We start from the raw sequence: 23205 nt of genomic DNA, 5'->3' as shown, positions 1-23205 counted from the left end.
CCCACTCCTCACCTTGAAGACAAACATCTCTCCCCGCAGCAAGGCCACCGTGTCAAAGTTGCCTTCACAGATGTCAGGTCCGTAGTGGTCTGGTCTGTCCGTGGTCCTTGGTCGCTCCGGCTGACGAGGGGGACTGGGAGGTGGTCTGGGCTCCGGTCGACGCGGGGTCACAGTGGGCAGGGCCTGTGTGGGCCTGCTGTCAGGTGTACCTGTGCAAACATCACCACCCCCGTCAACTTCTCTCTCCCGCTACTTACTTTCTACTAGTTACTCTCTACTATATACTGATTACTTTGTACTAGTTACTATGTACTATGTACTGCTTACTTTGTACTGGTTACTATGTACTAGTTACTTTGTACTGGTTACTCTGTACTAGTTACTATGTACTTGTTACTTTGTATTAGTTACTTTGTACTAGTTACTTTGTGCTGGTTACTTGGTACTAGTTATTTTGCACTATGCGCTTGTTACTTTGTACTCGTTACTTGGCACTATGTACTTTATACTCGTTACTTGGCACAACGTACTTTGTGCTAAATACTTTGTACTGGTTACTTTGTACTACTTACTTGGCACTAGTTACTTTGCACTATTTACATTGTACTACTTTTATACTATGTACTATTTACATACTACTAGTTACTTAGCACTATGTACTAGTTACTTTGCACTATTTACATTGTACTACTTTTACACTATGTACTTTGTACTATTTACATACTACTAGTTATTTAGCACTATGTACCAGTTACTTTGCACTATTTACATTATACTAGTTACTTTCAACCGATTACTTTTTACTAGTTACTGTTATACTACAAATATTGTACTAGTTACTTTGTACTAGTTACATGCTACTATGTATTTTGTGCTAGTTATCTGTACTACGTACTTTGTATTATTTACACTACTAGTTACTTTGTACTATTTCCATTGTACTATGTAGTTTGTGCAAGTTTTTTTGCTAGTTATATTGTACTAATTTAGTTGTACTAGTTACTTTGTGCTGTTTAATTTGTACAAATAACATTGTACTATTTACATTGCACTGGTTCCTTTGTACAATTTACTTTTTAGTAGTTATTTTGTATAATTACTCTGTACTAGTTACTTGGTGCTATTTACTTTGTACTGGTTACTTTGTACTATTTACACTGTGCTGGTTATTTTGTGTTGGTTAGTTTGTATTATTTACATTATACTAGTTAGTTTGTAATGGCTAGTTTGTACTATTTACTTTGTACTGGTTAGTTTGTACTATTTACGTTTTAGTGGTTACATTGTACTGGGTATTTTGCTATTTAGTTTGTAGCGGTTAGTTTGTACTGGGTACTTTGTATTACTTAGTTTGTACTGGTTTGTTTATATCATTTTTTTGTACCGTAGTATTTAACTTGTAGCTGTTAGTTTGTACTGCTGAGTTTGAACTGGTTAGATTGTATTTAAAGTTTGTATTTGTTGGGCTGTACGTATTAGTTTGTACTTGTAGTTTGTACTGGTCTGTTTGGGGTATTTAGTTTGAGGTTGTTAGTTTGTACTGGTTAGTTCAGGGTAGTTAGTTTTAGATAGTTGGTTTGTATTGGTTAGTTTGGTGTAGTTACTTTGGGATAGTTAGTTAGTATTGGTTAGTTTGGTGTAGTTAGTTTGTACCGGTTGGTGTGGGCCGGTTAATTTGTACTGTTTAGATTGCACCAGTAATTTTGTACTTGTAGCAGTTAGTTTGTACTAGTTAGTTTGTACTGTTTAGTTTGTACCCGTTAGTTAGTACTGGTTAGTTTGTACTTGTAGTTTGTAGCAGTTAGTTTGGTGTAGAAGTAGTGACCATAGATCTGCTGAATGCCTCTGCGGTCATCGTCAGGGAGCTGGAAGTCCTGGGTCTCCATCCACTGGTAGAAGGGCGCCATGATGGCCAGGGGGTTGTGGGAATGTTCCAGACCTAAGGCGTGGCCCAGCTCATGGATGGCAACCAGGAAGAGGTCGTTGCCTGGTGGGAGATTACCAACATTTAGTGTACAGCTTTCTACTTCCACTAACCAGTTACATGAACATAACATATACAAACCCTGTTTCCATATGAGTTGGGAAATTGTGTTAGATGTAAATATAAACAGAATACAATGATTTGCAAATCCTTTTCAAGCCGTATTCAGTTGAATATGCTACAAAGACAACATATTTCATGTTCAAACTCATAAACTTTATTTTTTGGGGCAAATAATCACTAACTTCGAATTTCATGGCTGCAACACGTGCCAAAGTAGTTGGGAAAGGGCATGTTCACCACTGTGTTACATGACCTTTTATTTGAACAACATTTAATAAACGTTTGGGAACTGAGGAAACTAATTGTTGAAGCTTTGAAAGTGGAATTCTTTCCCATTCTTGTTTTATGTAGAGCTTCAGTCCTTCAACAGTCCGGGGTCTCCGCTGTCCTATTTTACGCTTCACACATTTTCCATGGGAGACAGGTCTGGACTGCAGGCGGGCCAGGAAAGTACCCGCACTCTTTTACTATCAAGCCACGCTGTTGTAACACGTGGCTTGGCATTGTCTTGCTGAAATAAGCAGGGGCGTCCATGATAACGTTGCTTGGATGACAACATATGTTGTTCCAAAAGCTGTATGTACCTTTCAGCATTAATGGTGCCTTCACAGATGTGTAAGTTACCCATGCCTTGGGCACTAATACACCCCCATACCATCACACATGCTGGCTTTTACGCTTTGCGCCTATGACAATCCGGATGGTTATTTTCCTCTTTGTTCCGGACGACATGACGTTCATCATTTCCAAAAACAATTTGAAATGTGGACTCGTCAGACCACAGAACACTTTTCCACTTTGCATCAGTCCATCTTAGATGATCTCGGGCCCAGAGAAGCCGGCGGCGTTTCTGGGTGTTGTTGACAAATGGCTTTGGCTTTGCATAGTAGAGCTTTAACTTCTACTTACAGATGTAGCAACCAACTGTAGTTACTGACAGTGGTTTTTTGAAGTGTTCCTGAGCCCATGTAGTGATATCCTTTACACACTGATGTCGCTTTTTGATGCAGTACCGCCTGAGGGAACAAATGTCCATTATATCATTGCTTATGTTCAGTGATTTCTCCAGATTCTCTGAACCTTTTGATGGTATTACGGACTGTAAATGGTGAAATTCCTAAATTCCTTGCAGTAGACTGTTGAGAAATGTTGTTCTTAAACTGTTTGACTATTTGCTCACGCATTTGTTCACAAAGTGGTGACCTTCGCCCCGTTCTTGTTTGTGAAAGACTGAGCATTTTTTGGGAAGCTGTTTTTATAGGCAATCATGGCACCCACCTGTTCCCAATTAGCCTGCACACCTGTGGGATGTTCCAAATAAGTGTTTGATGAGCATTCCTCCACTTTATCAGTATTTATTGCCACCTTTCCCAACTTCTTTGTCACGTGTTGCTGGCATCAAATTCTAAAGTTAATGATTATTTGAAATAAAAAAAATGTTAATCAGTTTGAACATCAAATATGTTGTCTTTGTAGCATATTCAACTGAATATGGCTTGAGAAAGATTTGCAAATCATTGTATTCTGTTTATATTTACATCTAACACAATTTCCCAACTCATATGGAAATGGGGTTTGTATAAGTGTTATGTTACTGTGTGTGATATATGACATGTATTATGTTATTGCATGTGATATATGACTTGTAATATGTTACTGTGTGTGATGTATGACATGTATCATGTTATTGTATGTGATATATGACATATGTCATGTTATTGTATGTTATATGACATGTATCATGTTACTGTGTGTGATGTATGACATGTATTATGTTATTGCAGAGTTGCAGTGTACATGTTAGAAAGTACACAACTGGAGACAAACAGCTGATTAGCATTGAAGCTAACACCCAGTATACTAGTAGTAGTAGTACTAGTACTAGTGGTAGTACAAAAGGCTGACTAAGGATGTATTTTTGAAGACATACTGAGTATGTTTCTTGTGGCGTGTTGCAGAAGGACTGTAAGAAGTGGAAAAGTCAACTGGTGATGAAGAACACGTGTTTGAGACAATCTGGAAGAAATCTCCAGTTGATGATTTTTATCCCGAGCAGCGTTTGATGAGCAGCAAGACGTCTTTCTTCTGAGGTCACCAAAGATATCATCACACGCGTCTACGTCACCCTGGTCCTGCGCGGCCTGTGTGCTGCTGTCATTTAGGCTGCACCACTTCACCCTGCGGGGGGGGTCACATGCTTCAAGTGACCTCTGACCTCGCCAGCCGCAGCTTTAAAGTCTCACGCATGACATCACTTTTCTGCTTTTTCTATGGCTTCTTTCTCCTGGCGGCGAACCTTATCGCACTTTTCTGACTCCTGCCTCAACAGAGATCAGAGAGCCGAGCGCAGACATGAGAAACTAATGCGTTCCAGACACGAGAGAAACCACATGTATGTCAAAGACTGGCGTGCAGACAACCATTACTGGGTTAATATTTATAGCTCAACATAAAACTGTTTATTTAATATAATGAGAGCAGCGTGGATGTGAAATGATACACGTTTGCACTCCTCTAATAATAATGTTGCCTTAGGCTCAGCACATCAAGGACGACACCTTTGAAGCGATACGGTACCGATGCCTGGGACATGATAATAATAATAATAATCTGTACTTTTGTTTGTGTTGAGTGCAAGTATTTAGCAGCACAAAGAGCAGTGAGTTGCAGAGCACACTCCAGGCCTGAAGGGGCAACAGTGAGAGCTGAGGGCTGAACATCTCCACCTGCTTCCACCAGACTGGCTTGATTGAGTTCACCTGTTCACCTGCTCAGATGTTTAAGTTTATTCTTATAATTAGGATGGATTGTTTAAATTTAATTTAATTCATATTGTTGGAAATGTTTAAGTTTATTCTTAAACCTTAAACCTATCAGTGGAAATTAATTTTGGTTGGATTGTTTTAAAGCCGGGGTCAGCAACCTTTTTGAAAGCAAGAGCTACTTCTTGGCTACTGATTAATGCCAAGGGCTACCAGTTTGATACACACTTCAATAAATTGCCAGAAATAGCCAATTTGCTGAATTTACCTTTAATAAATAAATAAATATAAATATATATATATATATATATATATATATATATATATATATATATATATATATATATATATATATATATATATATAAAATTGGTTATTTCTGTCTGTCATTCCGTCGTACATTTTTTTTCCTTTTACGGAAGGTTTTTTGTAGAGAATAAATGATGAAAAAAAACAGTTAATTAAACCGTTTAAAAGAGGAGAAAACAGGAAAAAAAAAATGAAAATTTAATTTTGAAACAGTTTAACTTCAATTTCGACTCTTTAAAATTCAAAATTCAACTGAAAAAATGAAGAGAAAAACTAGCTAATTCGAATCTTTTGGGAAAAATAAAAAAAAATGATTTATGGAACATCATTAGTAATTTTACCTGATTAAAATTAATTTTAGAATTTTGTTGACATGTTTAAATAAGTTAAAATCCAATCTGCACTTTGTTAGAATATATAACAATCCGGACCAAACTACATTTCTAACAAAGACAAATCATAATTTCTCCTAGATTTTCCAGAACAATTTTTTTTTAAATGCATTCAAAAGACTTTGAAATAAGATTTAAATTTGATCCTACAGATTTTATAGATTTGCCAGAATATTTTTTTTGAATTTTAATCATAAGTTTGAAGAAATATTTCACAAATATTCTTTGTCGAAAAAACAGAAGCTAAAATGAAGAATTAAATTAAAATGTATAATTCTTTACAATAAAAAAAATAAATTTACTTGAACATTGATTTAAATTGTTAGGAAAGAAGAGGAAGGAATTTAAAAGGTAAAAAGGTATGAGTGTTTAAAAAGCATTTTTAAGGTTGTATTTTTTCTCTAAAATTGTCTTTCTGAAAGTTATAAGAAGCAAAGTAAAAAAATAAATGAATTTATTTAAACAAGTGAAGACCAAGTTTTTAAAATATTTTCTTGGATTTTCAAATTCTATTTGAGTTTTGTCTCTCTTAGAATTAAAAATGTCGAGCAAAGCGAGACCAGCTTGCTAGTAAATAAATACAATCTAAAAATTAGAGGCAGCTCACTGGTAAGTGCTGCTATTTGAGCTATTTTTAGAACAGGCCAGCGGGCGACTCATCTGGTCCTTACGGGCACCGCGTTGGTGATCCCTGATCTGAAGGAATGCAAAACATGTTTTATGATGTATGTTTATCAAACTGTGTTTTTTTATGATGTATGTTTATCAAACTGTGTTTTTTTCTGTTTGGTTGAGGTTATCAACCTATTCTACAATTCTACAATTCAACTATTCATCTAATCAACTATTCCACTATTCAACTATTCATCTATTCCACTATTCAACTATTCAGCTATTCCACTATTCAACTATTCAGCTATTCCACTATTCGTTCCGTTCAAATTTGCCGAGTAAAATTCTGATTATTATTGTAATATTGCCAACATTTTTAAGTTTTCTTAAAAAATTGTGAGTTGTCGAGTAAAATTATGATTCTTTTAATAAAATTGCCAAATGTTTAAGCTTTTTTTGTAAAGTCACGACTGTTACTGAGAAATTCCAACTTATATCATAATATTGCACAAATGTTCAGATTCTCTTGCAAAATGTTGACATACATTCAGTAAAATGACAATTTTTGTTAGAATACTGCCAAAATTCAAAGTTTTTCTTGTGAAATTCCAACTCATTTTTCACAACAAGATTTTTTACATTTGCATAGTATTTATATATTATTCATGTAGAAAAATACACATCTTTATGCATCTAGAAAGGCTGATCCTAAAGAGGGAAGCATTTTTCTCAGCTCTCAATGAAGATTAAAAAGCAATTACAAACAAAAAACTTGAACATTTTATTTTTTTTACTAAAAGCAGTCTTTTTCTCACAATGTGTCGACTTTTTTCTTATAAAACTGGGAACAATTCCTCATATTATTTCTGTTTCTGTAAGATTGTAATATTTTCTCGTAAATTTATTAAACTTTTTTATATAAAATGATTGCTTTTTAATGCAAAATGGTGACATTTGTCATATAAAATTCTGACTTTTATCGCAACATTGAACATTTTTTGTTGTTCTTGTCAAACAGTGACATTTATTGGAGTAAAATGATGACTTTTGTCAAAATTCCGATTATTATTTTTATAATTTGCCAGAATTTGAAAGTTCTCTTGTGACTTTTGTTGAATAAAATTACGACCCGTTTCATAAAATTGCCAACATTTGTAGGTTTTCTTGTAAAGTTCCAAGTGTTGGGTTTACTATGTGTATTTGTTATGTTTATATGTATTTATGGCGGGCTTGCTTGGGAGTTTTAAGATGGGCGTGGCTACCACTGTCAGGTGACCACTTAGGTAGCTTTTAAAAATGACGTCATTGTTGGTTTGGTAAAAGACATCGTGCTTGGTCACCGACATCCCACACTGGTAAGATCATTTTATGTCCGCTTTTCTTGGTTAGATCAGCTGAACTATTGTTTCAAATCCATATTTGCTCGCTTCCTTTCTTTTTTGTTTGTTGTGCGGCTGGCTGACTGTTTGACTAACACGCACTCTTTTAACTTTTCAACGACATCGGCAAAATGATGAAGTTAAAGGTTACAACCACAGTAATGTGCCGATTGAAAAGTGTTTTATTAGAGTGTTTTCACCTTGTGTGTGTCCGGATGAATTTGAGCGATCGTAGGTTTATTCTTGGCTTGAGTTCGAAAATACCGGCACTTTACTTCCTGGTTTGGCTGATGGGATTTGTAGTTCTCTACTGTAGTTCGGCTTAAATGTGTAATGTGTGGCTCAAACAGAGCGCCTTTGTTTATGTTCTTTTGTCCATGAATCATGGCGACATTATAAATGATTCTGATCACATTAAAAACATTATATGACATAAATTAATGATGATAAAAAAAATGTAATGCTAAAATTAATAAGTTAGGATAAAATCACAGTGATTGATAATATGACATATCATGTTTGACAACAATATGGTTCAGTTGTTTAATTCATGTCTATTATTTACATTATGATGATTCAAAAATAGATACATTGTTTTGTTGTGTTCATGTTTACTTTTAGGTTATTTACTGCCTCTACTGCTGCGGTTGCAGTAGCAAATAAAACAAGCAAAAAAGTGCATAGAGTAATTCCTTTCATGCTGAGAGACGACCACTATTCTGAGGACCGATACGGAAATAACTGAACACCAACTTTTTATCAGAATATTGCACTAATGTTCAGTTTTTCTTGTAAAATGTTGACTTCAGAATTTTTTATGACAAATGTCAGCATTTTGCATTAAAAAGTAACCATTTTACACAAAAAAAGGTTAACATTTTACAATATAATATAGCAATATTACAGAAACAGAAAGAATGAGAATTTTTTTCCCCAATTTTATAAGGAAAAAGTTGACACATTAGTTTTTTTATTTTTTGTTTGTAATTGGTTTTTAATCGTCATTATTTACTTCAAGTTGTCACAGTATGTCTCTATAAACATATTCATTTTATTCATTTTGGCCAAAGGGGGCGCATTTCAATTTCTTGCACACACTTGTTATTTCATATGTTGACCAAAGGGGAAGCACTTTTAAAAGCGACACACAGTTCATTCGAAAAAAATCCCTCCTTTTTGGGACCACCCTCACTTTGATAGATTTCACCACCAGGGTTGCAAATGATCCATCCATCCATTTTGTACCGCTTGTCCCTTACAGGATGGCGGGGAGAAAGGGGGGTTCAGTGGTTTTCCGTATCGGGTCCGTCATTTCGGTAGTAAATTGGTCACCGGTCCTCATATGGAAGGTACCTTTCCTTGTTGCTCTCTCAAGAATAGAACACACACACACACACACACACACACACACACACACACACACACACACACACAGACCTACAGACAGACTCGTGTATAATTAGCGAGTCACATGAATGCAGGACTAAGACGTGCAGGCCCGGCCAGCCAAGAAGTAAAGAAGAGTGCAGATAAAGAGTCCTTTGTCAGGTAACCATGGCGACCAGCGTGCCGAGAGAGAAGCAGCCGGACTCGTGAATGTCCCGGCAAAGTTCCCGTGGACCGACCCGTCTGAAGCTTTGTGTCTTTGTGGGGCGCCGCCAGGGGGACCTGACGACCGCACGCCGCCGCCAAGAATGGGCGACTCACACGCTTGTCTCCGTTTATTCTGCTGCCGCGGTGTTCTGGTCACACTAAATGTAGCGACCTGTAGTCCAGTTCTACTCTCTCTGCAGTCTTCTGGTCACACTAAATGTAGCGACCTGTAGTCCAGTTCTACTCTCTCTGCGGTGTTGTGGTCACACCAGATGTAGCGACCTCTAGTCCAGTTCTACTCTCTCTGCAGTGTTGTGGTCACACCAGATGTAGCGACCTGTAGTCCAGTTCTACTCTCTCTGCGGTCTTCTGGTCACACCAGATGTAGCGACCTGTAGTCCAGTTCTACTCTCTCTGCGGTGTTGTGGTCACACCAGATGTAGCGACCTCTAGTCCAGTTCTACTCTCTCTGCAGTGTTGTGGTCACACCAGATGTAGCGACCTGTAGTCCAGTACTACTCTCTCTGCAGTGTTCTGGTCACACCAGATGTAGCGACCTGTAGTCCAGTTCTACTCTCTCTTTGGTGTTGTGGTCACACCAGATGTAGCGACTTGTAGTCCAGTTCTACTCTCTCTGCGGTGTTGTGGTCACACTAAATGTAGCGACCTGTAGTCCAGTTCTACTCTCTCTGCGGTCTTCTGGTCACACCAGATGTAGCGACCTGTAGTCCAGTTCTACTCTCTCTGCGGTGTTGTGGTCACACCAGATGTAGCGACCTGTAGTCCAGTTCTACTCTCTCTGCAGTGTTGTGGTCACACCAGATGTAGCGACCTGTAGTCCAGTACTACTCTCTCTGCGGTGTTCTGGTCACACCAGATGTAGCGACCTGTAGTCCAGTACTACTCTCTCTGCGGTGTTCTGGTCACACCAGATGTAGCGACCTGTAGTCCAGTTCTACTCTCTCTGTGGTGTTGTGGTCACACCAGATGTAGCGACCTGTAGTCCAGTTCTACTCTCTCTGTGGTGTTGTGGTCACACCAGATGTAGCGACTTGTAGTCCAGTTCTACTCTCTCTGCGGTGTTGTGGTCACACTAAATGTAGCGACCTGTAGTCCAGTACTACTCTCTCTGCAGTGTTGTGGTCACACCAGATGTAGCGACCTGTAGTCCAGTTCTACTCTCTCTGCGGTGTTGTGGTCACACCAGATGTAGCGACCTGTAGTCCAGTACTACTCTCTCTGCAGTGTTCTGGTCACACCAGATGTAGCGACCTGTAGTCCAGTACTACTCTCTCTGCAGTGTTCTGGTCACACCAGATGTAGCAACCTGTAGTCCAGTTCTACTCTCTCTGCGGTGTTCTGGTCACACCAGATGTAGCGACCTGTAGTCCAGTTCTACTCTCTCTGCGGTGTTGTGGTCACACCAGATGTAGCGACTTGTAGTCCAGTTCTACTCTCTCTGCGGTGTTGTGGTCACACCAGATGTAGCGACTTGTAGTCCAGTTCTACTCTCTCTGCGGTGTTGTGGTCACACTAAATGTAGCGACCTGTAGTCCAGTACTACTCTCTCTGCGGTGTTGTGGTCACACCAGATGTAGCGACCTGTAGTCCAGTTCCACTCTCTCTGCGGTGTTGTGGTCACACCAGATGTAGCGACCTGTAGTCCAGTTCTACTCTCTCTGCGGTGTTGTGGTCACACCAGATGTAGCGACCTGTAGTCCAGTTCTACTCTCTCTGTGGTGTTGTGGTCACACCAGATGTAGCGACTTGTAGTCCAGTTCTACTCTCTCTGCGGTGTTGTGGTCACACTAAATGTAGCGACCTGTAGTCCAGTTCTACTCTCTCTGCGGTGTTGTGGTCACACCAGATGTAGCGACCTGTAGTCCAGTTCTACTCTCTCTGCGGTGTTGTGGTCACACCAGATGTAGCGACCTGTAGTCCAGTTCTACTCTCTCTGTGGTGTTGTGGTCACACCAGATGTAGCGACTTGTAGTCCAGTTCTACTCTCTCTGCAGTGTTGTGGTCACACTAAATGTAGCGACCTGTAGTCCAGTTCTACTCTCTCTGCGGTGTTGTGGTCACACCAGATGTAGCGACCTGTAGTCCAGTTCTACTCTCTCTGCGGTGTTGTGGTCACACCAGATGTAGCGACTTGTAGTCCAGTTCTACTCTCTCTGCGGTGTTCTGGTCACACCAGATGTAGCGACCTGTAGTCCAGTTCTACTCTCTCTGCGGTGTTCTGGTCACACCAGATGTAGCAACTTGTAGTCCAGTTCTACTCTCTCTGCGGTGTTCTGGTCACACCAGATGTAGCGACTTGTAGTCCAGTTCTACTCTCTCTGCGGTGTTCTGGTCACACCAGATGTAGCGACCTGTAGTCCAGTTCTACTCTCTCTGCGGTGTTCTGGTCACACCAGATGTAGCGACCTGTAGTCCAGTTCTACTCTCTCTTAGGTCACCAGCCTGTCATGGACACACTTTACTGAAGAATTTGTGAAAGTGAAAGCGTACAAAAAGAATGCTAGTCAATAATAGCGACACAGACACTCGCAAAGGTGTTAGCTAATACAAAATGCTATGTACATTAAAATAGCACGTACAAATATGCATGACAACACGCCTACAGACCAAGGACATAACAAGGGCTCCTAATCGATGTATGAGGTAACATCCATCCATCCATCCATCCATCTTCTTCCGCTTATCCGAGGTGTAGTTGCGGGGACAGCAGCCTAAGCAGGCAAACCCAGACTTCCCTCTCCCCAGCCACTTGGTCCAGCTCTTCCCGGGGGATCCCGAGGCGTTCCCAGGCCAGCCGGGAGACATAGTCTTCCCAACGTGCCCTGGGTCTTCCCCGTGGCCTCCTACCGGTTGGACGTGCCCTAAACACCTCCCTAGGGAGGCGTTCGGGTGGCATCCTGACCAGATGCCCGAACCACCTCATCTGGCTCCTCTCCATGTGGAGGAGAAGCGACTTTGAGTTCTTTTCGGATGACAGAGCTTCTCACCCTATCTCTAAGGGAGAGACCCAAACTCATTTGGTCCGCTTGTACCTGTGATCTTGTCCTTTCGGTCATGACCCAAAGCTCAAGACCATAGGTGAGGTAACAAAGATTCCTAATTGATGTTTGAGCTAACAAAGGCTCCATATTCGGTATCGTTACTGTCCATATTTGTAGTGATCCACCAGCACTTGAGAGCTCTAGCTTAGCAGTTAGCATGGTGTCCTGTATCCTCCTGTGAGGTGTCGCATAGCATGTTTAGCTATCATTGTCCTCCAGTCCTCCAGTGATAATAATACATGTCAAAAACATTCCTGAGTTTGTGAACAAAAAATGACAAAAGACTCTTTTTTTTTTTAAAGTAGAAAATATAATTTACTGTCGTATCGACTATATAGTGATACCATATTTGATATCGTTACTGTCCATCTTTGCGTTACTCCGCCCGCACTCGAGAGCTGTAGCTTAGCAGTTAGCATGGCGTCATGTATCCTCCTGTGAGGTGTCGCGTAGCATGTTTAGCTATCATTGTCCTTATGTGGGCCTACCGAGAATGTCGTAGTAATTTGTGTTGTGGTTTGTGCAGCCCTTTGAGACACTAGTCATTTAGGGCTATATAAGTAAACATTGAATGATTGATTGATTGATCATTGTCCTCCAGTGATAATAATACAGGTCAAAACCATTCAATATTTGAAGCCATGAAGGCAGGCTTAAGTCCTAAAGGATGGATGCTGTGTTGGCTCGCCAGCCCGAACACACCCTGAGCGTGTTGAATGGTGAGGATTTGGAAGGTGATATCACAGAATCCCTGATACGGCCCCCTGGATTAGTGCGGGAGAGCACATGTCGCACAGGAAGCAGCTGCAACACCAACAATGGCGGCTCTCACGCCCACAGGAAGAGGAATGTAGCGTGTGTTGCTACGTCTCAAACCTCACGCCTGACATTTCTGCACCTTCCTTACATCCAACATGTCAAACAGCTGACCAATTGTGCACCTTCCTTACATCCAACATGTCAAACAGCTGACCAATTGTGCACCTTCCTTACATCCAACATGTCAAACAGCTGACCAATTGTGCACCTTCCTTACATCCAACATGTCAAACAGCTGACCAATTGTGCACCTTCCTTACATCCAACATGTCAAACAGCTGACCAATTGTGCACCTTCCTTACATCCAACATGTCAAACAGCTGACCAATTGTGCACCTTCCTTACATCCAACATGTCAAACAGCTGACCAATTGTGCACCTTCCTTACATCCAACATGTTAAACAGCTGACCAATTGTGCACCTTCCTTACATCCAACATGTTAAACAGCTGACCAATTGTGCACCTTCCTTACATCCAACATGTTAAACAGCTGACCAAATGTGCACCTTCCTTACATCCAACATGTCAAACAGCTGACCAATTGTGCACCTTCCTTACATCCAACATGTTAAACAGCTGACCAATTGTGCACCTTCCTTACATCCAACATGTCAAACAGCTGACCAATTGTGCACCTTCCTTACATCCAACATGTCAAACAGCTGACCAATTGTGCACCTTCCTTACATCCAACATGTCAAACAGCTGACCAATTGTGCACCTTCCTTACATCCAACATGTCAAACAGCTGACCAATTGTGCACCTTCCTTACATCCAACATGTTAAACTAGTCTGTGGTGGTATATTTACATACATAAATATATACACATAGATATGAACCTACGTACATATCTGTACATACATACATATATATATACATATGTATATACTGTACATACATATGTATAAATATATATATGTATACATTCATATGTATATATTTATATACATATAAATACAAACATATGTATATTAAATATACACATACATATGCATAATATATATATATTTACATTCATATGTATATCCTTATATACATATACATATGTTTACATACTTATAAATATATTTATGTGAATCATATATGCATATCATTTATGTATATATACATATTCATCCGACACACATATATATATATATAATTTAAATAAATATGTATATTATATATACCGGTGTATATATTATACCTAGAATGTACATGAAATTAAAGAATGTGGGATTTACAATATTAACTACGAGCGATAAAACACTGAATATTAACAACAACAAATATTAACATGAAATGCAACAAACATGGCGAAATATGAAGGTCAAGGGAAAAAACCCCCACCCACAATCTGATTTATTACCGCTTTTCTGCTGAACTTTGGTGTTAAAAACTGCTCCCGCATCTGTCCCTCACACCTGTGCGTCAAGCTGGTTGCTGTGGAAACAAACCCCGCCCACTCTCACAGATTACCGTATGATTCCGATCATTGGAACACTTTCTTTATTACCAGACTTACGCTCATTTCATCCTCATGTTTCCAAAAAACGTGATTTTAAAACAATGATTGGAAAATAATAAGGATATCTCCAGGTGTGTGTGAGGGTGGAGCCCGCCTCTCGCCACAGGTGTGCTGGGGTAGGCTCCAGCTCACCTGTGACCCCCGTGAGGACGAGCGGCTACAGGAAAGACCACTTTGAAGTTGAGCGACAGGAGCTTCAAGGCTCACACACACACACACACACACACACACACACACACACACACACACACACACACACACACACACACACACACACACACACACACACCTACCCACACACCTACCTTGTACGTTATGATTTCCGATTGTCCAAGGCTCGTCGGAGTCAAAGTGAGTGTCCCCGCCCATCCCGGGTCCGGGGAAGTAGGCGTGGGCCAGGAAGCCCCCCTCCCCGTCGAAGGGGGAGCTGTCTCCATGGAAACCAGAGGCGAAGAAGAGCATGATGTCGGGCTCCTTACGGCGTCCATATTTGATCTCCTGGTAGGGGATCTCGTCGAAGGTCAAGGGGGTGACGCCCTCCCAGACCTTGAAGGCCTGCCGGATGGCGGCGAAGGAGTTGTACTCGCCGATCTTGGGCGTGTAGTTCTGGATGCTGCGGGGACAGGAAGAGGATGGGGATATTTGGCGGGCACAAGACCAGGGGGCGTGTCCTCACCTGTACGTGAGGCGGCTCTTGTTCCACTTGTGTCCGGTCAGGGCGTAGCGCTTCCGCCGCACGTTGGTTTTGATCTGGCCCCCGAACTTGTCGGGCACGCCGCAGCGGGGTCTCTTCATGGCGCTGGCGGGGGAGGGGAGGGAGGCGCCTTAGTGACAATACGCAGAGGGCGGAGCTAGAGAGAGTCTGGCTGACCTGATGGTGTGCGGGTCCATGCGGCCCGTCACCTCCAGCCCGTAGAAGCGCTGCATGTCACTGACGGCGTCCGACAAGATCTGCGTGGAGCGCATGGTGGACATCTGCCTGCTGGCCTGCGGCAGGTAGCCGTACATCCTCAGCCACGTCTGTGCACACACACACACACACACACACACACACACACACACACACACACACACACACACACACACACACAGCGTTGGCAACAAGTACTCCAAGGAAAATACAAAAAAAAATCGGTCTGGAGCTGCAAAAATAAAACACCTTATTATAAGTGCTGTAAGTTTCTATATTAGCCTACTATCAAAATGACTTTAAAGGGGAACATTATCACAATTTCAGAAGGGTTAAAACCAATAAAAATCAGATCCCAGTGGCTTATTTTATTTTTCGAAGTTTTTTTTTCAAAATTTTACCCTTCATGAAACATCCCGAAAAAAGGCTTTAAAGTGCCTGATTTTCGCTATCTGTGCGGCCACCGTCCAGTTTCCTGTGACATCATCCAGTGATGCCAACACAAACAAACATGGCTGATAGCACAGCAACATATAGCGACATTAGCTCTGATTCAGACTCTGATTTCAGTGGCTTAAGCGATTCAACAGATTCCGCATGTATTGAAACGGATGGTTGGAGTATGGAGGCAGATAGCGAAAATGAATTTGAAGAAGAAACTGAAGCTATTGAGCGAATAGCAATTGTAGCTATTCAGCCATGTCTGCCTTAGCATCGCCGGTAAAATGTGCAGACCTAACGATCGAGGCTTTCACATTGACACTGGAGCAACTTAAATCAGTCGATTGGTAAGTGTTTGTTTGGCATTAAATGTGGGTGGAGGGACACACGGGATGCAAATATAGCTACAAATGTACATACAGCTAGCCTAAATAGCATGTTAGCATCGATTACCTGGCAGTCATGCCGCGACTAAATATGTCTGATTAGCACATTAGTCAATAACATCAACAAAACTCACCTTTGTGATTTTGTTGACTTAATGGTTGCAAATGCATCTGCAGGTTGGCCATACATCTCTGTGCCATGTCTGTCTTAGCATCGCCGGTAAAATCGATTAGCATACCGTGCTAATCTATGCAATTCTACGTAAATCAACTTGAATCCATCCCTGATGGTGTTGTTACACCTCCGACAACACACCCACGAGGCATGATGTCTCCAAGGTACGGAAAACAGTCGAAAAAACGGAAAATAACAGAGCTGATTTGACTCGATGTTTATAATGTGTTTGAGAAAATGGCGGTTGACTACCTAGGTGACATCACGATGTGACGTCATCGCTCCGAGAGCAAATAATAGAAAGGCGTTTAATTCGCCAAAATTCAGCCATTTAGAGTTCAGAATTCGGTTAAAAAAATAGATGGTCTTTTTTCTGCACCATCAAGGTATATATTGACGCTTACATAGGTCTGCTGATAATGTTCCTCTTTAAAAGTCGTATATAAGTGTTATAAAGAAGGCAACACAAGGTGTAAGTGTCTATATTAGCCTACTATCAAAATGACTTCAAAAGTCGTGCATAATTGTTACAATGAAGGCAACACAAAATGTAAGTGTCTATATTAGCCTACTATCAAAATGACTTTAAAAGTCTTATACAAACCCAGTTTCCATATGAGGTGGGAATTTGTGTTAGATGTAAATATAAACGGAATACAATGATTTGCAAATCCTTTTCAAGCCATATTCAGTTGAATATGCTACAAAGACAACATATTTGATGTTCAAACTCATAAACTTTTTTTTTTTTTTTTGCAAATAATAATTAACTTAGAATTTCATGGCTGCAACACGTGCCAAAGTAGTTCACCACTGTGTTACATCACCTTTTCTTTTAACAACACTCAATAAAGGTTTGGGAACTGAGGAAACTAATTGTTGAAGCTTTGAAAGTGGAATTCTTTCCCATTCTTGTTTTATGTAGAGCTTCAGTCCTTCAACAGTCCGGGGTCTCCGCTGTCCTATTTTACGCTTCATAATGCGCCACACATTTTCCATGGGAGACAGGTCTGGACTGCAGGCGGGCCAGGAAAGTACCCGCACTCTTTTACTACGAAACCATGCTGTTGTAACACGTGGCTTGGCATTGTCTTGCTGAAATAAGCAGGGGCGTCCATGATAACGTTGTTTGGATGACAACATATATTGCTCCAAAACCTGTATGTACCTTTCAACATTAATGGTGCCTTCACAGATGTGTAAGTTACCCATGCCTTGGGCACTAATACACCCCCATACCATCACACATGCTGGCTTTTACACTTTGCGCCTATAACAATCCGGATGGTTATTTTCCTCTTTGTTCCAGAGGAGACCACATCCTCTGTTTCCAAATATAATTTGAAATGTGGACTTGTCACACCATAGAACACTTTTCCACTTTGCATCAGTCCATCTTAGGTGATCTCGGGCCCAGAGAAGCCGGTGGCGTTTCAGGATGTTGTTGATAAATGCGTTTGGCTTTGGATAGTAGATTTTTAACTTGCACTTACAGATGTAGCAACCAACTGTAGTTACTGACAGTGGTTTTATGAAGTGTTCCGAGCCCATTTGGTGATATCCTTTACACACTGATGTCTGTTTTTGATGCAGTACCGCTTGAGGGATCAAAAGTCCGTAATATCATCGCTTACGTGCAGTGATTTCTCCAGATTCTCTGAACCTTTTGATGATTTTACGGACCATAGATGGTAAAATCCCTAAATTCCTTGCAATAGCTCGTTGAGAAATGTTGTTCTAAAACTGTTCGACTATTTGCTTACAAAGTGGTGACCCTCACCCCATCCTTGTTTGTGAATTACTTAGCATTTCATGGAAGCTGTTTTTATATCCAATCATGGCACCCACCTGTTCCCAATTAGCCTGCACACCTGTGGGATGTTCCATATAAGTGTTTGATGAGCACTCCTCAACTTTATCAGTATTTATTGCCACCTTTCCCAACTTCTTTGTCACGTGTTGCTGGCATCAAATTCTAAAGTTAATGATTATTTGCACAAAATTTTTTTTTTTTATGAGTTTGAACATCAAATATGTTGTCTTTGTAGCATATTCAACTGAATATGGCTTGAAAAGGATTTGCAAATCATTGTATTCTGTTTATATTTACATCTAACACCATTTCCCAACTCATATGGAAACGGGGTTTGTATAAGTGTTATAATGAAGACAACACGTGATGTGTCTATAGTATTTATATTAGCCTACTATCAAAATGACTTTAAAAGTCTTACATAAGTGTTATAATAAAGACAACACATGATGTAAGTGTCTATATTAGCTATAATAGCCTACTATCAAAATGACTTTAAAAGTCCATCCATCCATTTTCTACCGCTTATTCCCTTTGGGGTCGCTGGTGCCTATCTCAGCTACAATTGGGCAGCAGGCGGGGTACACCCTCGAAAGTCGTATATATATATAAATATAATTTAAATAAACAGAGGACATAAGTCAAGGAAATTAAAAAATATAGCTACACATGAGTCATAATGATGCAATATGTACATAGAGCTAGCCTAAATAGCATGTTAGCATGGATTAGCTTGCAGTCACGCAGTGACCAAATATGTCTGATTATCACTCCACAAAAATCAATAACATCAACTAAGCTCACCTTGGTGCATTCGCGCACAGTATGAAACATTTGGTGGACAAAATGAGACAAAGGCGTGTCAAAAAAACTAACAAAAAAAAAAAACACGTATTTTTGTGGCAGCCTCGGAGAAAGTTGTACATGTAAACAAACTCAGATGAGTTCAAGGACCGTGGAAATAAGTAGGACAAAATGGCGCTCGCCAAATCCTGTCATCAGAGAAGCCTGTTAAATATAAACAGTGGGGTTTCTAAAATGTTTGTGTCATGTTTGTCCTCCTACACAAACATTATTCTAACATAAAATATATTTCCCCCTTCATAGTTTTCCATTTTCATACATTTTTGAAAAAGCTCCAGGTTGACGCTCCAGAACCCTGAGCTTTGCCATAAAGTGATCTGACATATTTGACAGTAGAGCAGTCATCAACATCAATAAACAATTATTTACATTAAATGTAAGGTGAAGTATGGAAGCAAGGTCGGTTGCATGAACAAAGACACGCCCTCTCTGGTTGCCGAGCAACGCAGGAAGTGATCACTGACACGCTGACAGCCAATCAGGTGACAGCCTCAACTATCAAGTTTGCTTGATTCTTTGCATGGAGCGAGGAGAGAAAGTCCATCCATCCATTTCCTACCGCTTATTCCCTTTGGGGTCGCGGGGGGCGCTGGCGCCTATCTCAGCTACAATCGGGCGGAAGGCAGGTTACACCCTGGACAAGTCGCCACCCCATCACAGGACCAACACAGATAGACAGACAACATTCACACTCACTTTCAAAATGAAGAAATAATAGTGGATCAAAGAGTAAAAATCACAGTCAAGATAGCACAGCACCTTGGCTCACCCTTTAGAGCACAGCTTCCTGCCACTAAACCTGCAGGAAATACTTCTTACTGAGCCACAAGATACAATCAGAGACAGTCCCATTATAATGTGTTTAACGAGATGGTCCGCCACAAATAAATGAAAGTATGGGTGACTGCCAGCAGGTCCAGGTGTATTGGGCGACTGCCAGCAGGTCCAGGTGTATTGGGCGACTGCCAGCAGGTCCAGGTGTATTGGGCGACTGCCAGCAGGTCCAGGTGTATTGGGCGACTGCCAGAAGGTCCAGGTGTATTGGGCGACTGCGAGCAGGTCCAGGTGTATTGGGCGACTGCCAGCAGGTCCAGGTGTATTGGGCGACTGCCAGCAGGTCCAGGTGTATTGGGCGACTGCCAGCAGGTCCGGGTGTATTGGGCGACTGCCAGCAGGTCCGGGTGTATTGGGCGACTGCCAGCAGGTCCGGGTGTATTGGGCGACTGCCAGCAGGTCCGGGTGTATTGGGCGACTGCCAGCAGGTCCGGGTGTATTGGGCGACTGCCAGTAGGTCCGGGTGTATTGGGCGACTGCCAGCAGGTCCGGGTGTATTGGGCGACTGCCAGAAGGTCCGGGTGTATTGGGCGACTGCCAGCAGGTCCGGGTGTATTGGGCGACTGCCAGCAGGTCCGGGTGTATTGGGCGACTGCCAGCAGGTCCGGGTGTATTGGGCGACTGCCAGCAGGTCCAGGTGTATAGGGCGACTGCCAGCAGGTCCGGGTGTATTGGGCGACTGCCAGCAGGTCCAGGTGTATAGGGCGACTGCCAGCAGGTCCGGGTGTATAGGGCGACTGCCAGCAGGTCCGGGTGTATTGGGCGACTGCCAGCAGGTCCAGGTGTATTGGGCGACTGCCAGCAGGTCCAGGTGTATTGGGCGACTGCCAGCAGGTCCAGGTGTATAGGGCGACTGCCAGCAGGTCCAGGTGTATAGAGCGACTGCCAGCAGGTCCGGGTGTATTGGGCGACTGCCAGTAGGTCCGGGTGTATTGGGCGACTGCCAGCAGGTCCGGGTGTATTGGGCGACTGCCAGCAGGTCCGGGTGTATTGGGCGACTGCCAGCAGGTCCGGGTGTATTGGGCGACTGCCAGCAGGTCCGGGTGTATTGGGCGACTGCCAGCAGGTCCGGGTGTATAGGGCGACTGCCAGCAGGTCCGGGTGTATTGGGTGACTGCCAGCAGGTCCGGGTGTATTGGGCGACTGCCAGCAGGTCCGGGTGTATTGGGCGACTGCCAGCAGGTCCGGGTGTATTGGGCGACTGCCAGCAGGTCCAGGTGTATTGGGCGACTGCCAGCAGGTCCAGGTGTATAGGGCGACTGCCAGCAGGTCCAGGTGTATTGGGCGACTGCCAGCAGGTCCAGGTGTATTGGGCGACTGCCAGCAGGTCCAGGTGTAATGGATGACTGCCAGCAGGTCCAGGTGTATTGGGCGACTGCCAGCAGGTCCAGGTGTATTGGGTGACTGCGAGCAGGTCCAGGTGTATTGGGCGACTGCCAGCAGGTCCAGGTGTAATGGGTGACTGCCAGCAGGTCCAGGTGTATTGGGCGACTGCCAGCAGGTCCAGGTGTATTGGGCGACCGCCAGCAGGTCCAGGTGTATTGGGCGACTGCCAGCAGGTCCAGGTGTATTGGGCGACCGCCAGCAGGTCCAGGTGTATTGGGCGACCGCCAGCAGGTCCAAGTGTATTGGGCGACCGCCAGCAGGTCCAAGTGTATTCAATCAGGACGTGTGTGATGCTGGCAAGTGGACACAATGTCAACATGGAGGCACTTCCTGTCGCTGAGACAGGAAGTGTGTGTCCTGTGGGAGAGATGTGCTTGTGGCTTCATGACAGACGGCAGGGAGAACATGTGATACTTCAACCAGCTGCTAGGCAGAAAGATGATATCTCACACACACTCACACACACACACACACTCCTTGCAGCACAAAATAACTTCCCCGTTAGTCTCCTCTTTCTTTACAGGACGGAGAAATAATGAATAAAAAAAAAAAAAATATATATATATATATATATATATATATATATAACATTGTGGATGTTCTTGTGGAACATTGTGGATGATTCTTGTCGAACTTTGCAGATGGTTCTTGTGGAACCTTGTGAATGATTCTTGTGGAGCATTGTGGATAATTATTGTCGAACTTTGTGGATGATTCTTGTCGAACATTGTGGATGATTCTTGTCGAACATTGTGGATGATTCTTGTCGAACTTTGCGGATGGTCCTTGTGGAACATTGTGGATGTTCTTGTGGAACATTGTGGATGATTCTTGTCCAACTTTGCAGATGGTTCTTGTGGAACCTTGTGGATGGTTCATGTGGAACATTGTGGATGGTTCTTATGGAGCATTGTGGATGTTCTTGTGGAAAATTGTGGATGGTTCTAGTGGAACATTGTGGATGGTTCTTGTGGAACATTGTGGATGGTTCTTGTGGAACATTGTGGATGGTTCTTGTGGAACATTTGTTGATGGTTCCTGTGGAACATTGTAGGTGGTTCTTGTGGAACACATTGTGGTTGGTTCTTGTAGAACGTTGCGGTTGGTTCTTGTGGAACATTGTGGATGGTTCTTGCGGAACATTGTTGTTGGTTCTTGTGGAACTTTGTGGATGTTTCTTGTGGAGCTTTGTGGATGGTTCTCATGGAACATTGTGGGTGGTTCTTGTGGAACATGTGTGGATGGTTCTTGTGGAACATTGTGGATGGTTCTTGTGGAACATTGTGGAAGACATAAAAGATGGAGCACCAAGAGGAAGGTTGCAATGTTGATGCTAAGATGCAACTTTAAATATACTGCTTAGTAAAACAAACTTGGTAATACTTTGCCCTTTCATCTCCTTCAAACACTGCACAATGTGTGTCACCGAGTGTGTGTGTGCGTGTGTGTGTGTGTGTGCGTGTGTGTGTGTGCGCGCACATTAGAGCAGGATAAGGAGTACTGAACTGGACGTGACCCTGACCCACCTCCACCTTCCGATAAGAAGCTTCACACAAAGTGAAACATCACTACACGCACATACACACACACACACACACACACACACACACACACACACACACACACACACACAGCACTAATGCGCGTGTCAATAATGATGTATTTAATCCAAGCGCAAGACAATTAGTGCACATTGTTGACGTGTTTCATCGGGTTGTTTATTCTTCAGTCAATCCATTTCCTGCTTTTGTCAGCGACAAAGGTTGAGGAGAACATCTCACACCATGTGACTCATGAACGTTGAGGAGAACATCTCACACCATGTGACTCATGAACGTTGAGGAGAACATCTCACACCATGTGACTCATGAACGTTGAGGAGAACATCTCACACCATGTGACTCATGAA

At 42.3% G+C, this 23205-nt stretch overlaps 1 protein-coding gene and 1 long non-coding RNA gene across 3 annotated transcripts in view; one reads left to right on the top strand and one right to left on the bottom strand.

Annotated features, from left to right (window-relative positions):
• LOC133547369 (uncharacterized) overlaps nt 1–5113 on the top strand; it is a 33988-nt gene extending 28875 nt beyond the window's left edge. The window contains exon 4 of the long non-coding RNA XR_009805469.1: nt 4006–5113. This is a non-coding gene — a long non-coding RNA (uncharacterized LOC133547369). The remainder of the gene's footprint in view (nt 1–4005) is intronic.
• The window catches only part of mmp15b (matrix metallopeptidase 15b), a 60146-nt gene that overhangs the window by 16839 nt on the left and 20102 nt on the right, over nt 1–23205 (bottom strand). For both annotated transcript variants that reach the window (XR_009805466.1, XM_061893056.1), the window contains exons 2-6: nt 15359–15507; nt 15164–15286; nt 14793–15100; nt 1826–1987; nt 13–209 (exon numbers count right to left, since the gene is read on the bottom strand). Coding sequence is in view for 1 of the 2 variants with exons in the window: in XM_061893056.1 (XP_061749040.1) it covers nt 13–209; nt 1826–1987; nt 14793–15100; nt 15164–15286; nt 15359–15507 (939 nt within the window). In the remaining variant the exon portion in view is untranslated. The remainder of the gene's footprint in view (nt 1–12; nt 210–1825; nt 1988–14792; nt 15101–15163; nt 15287–15358; nt 15508–23205) is intronic.

The sequence above is a fragment of the Nerophis ophidion genome, linkage group LG02, assembly GCF_033978795.1.
Source record: "Nerophis ophidion isolate RoL-2023_Sa linkage group LG02, RoL_Noph_v1.0, whole genome shotgun sequence".
NCBI classification, from domain to species: domain Eukaryota; kingdom Metazoa; phylum Chordata; class Actinopteri; order Syngnathiformes; family Syngnathidae; genus Nerophis; species Nerophis ophidion.
Note: the sequence above shows the minus strand (reverse complement) of the source record. Positions and strands in the feature narration are given on the sequence as shown.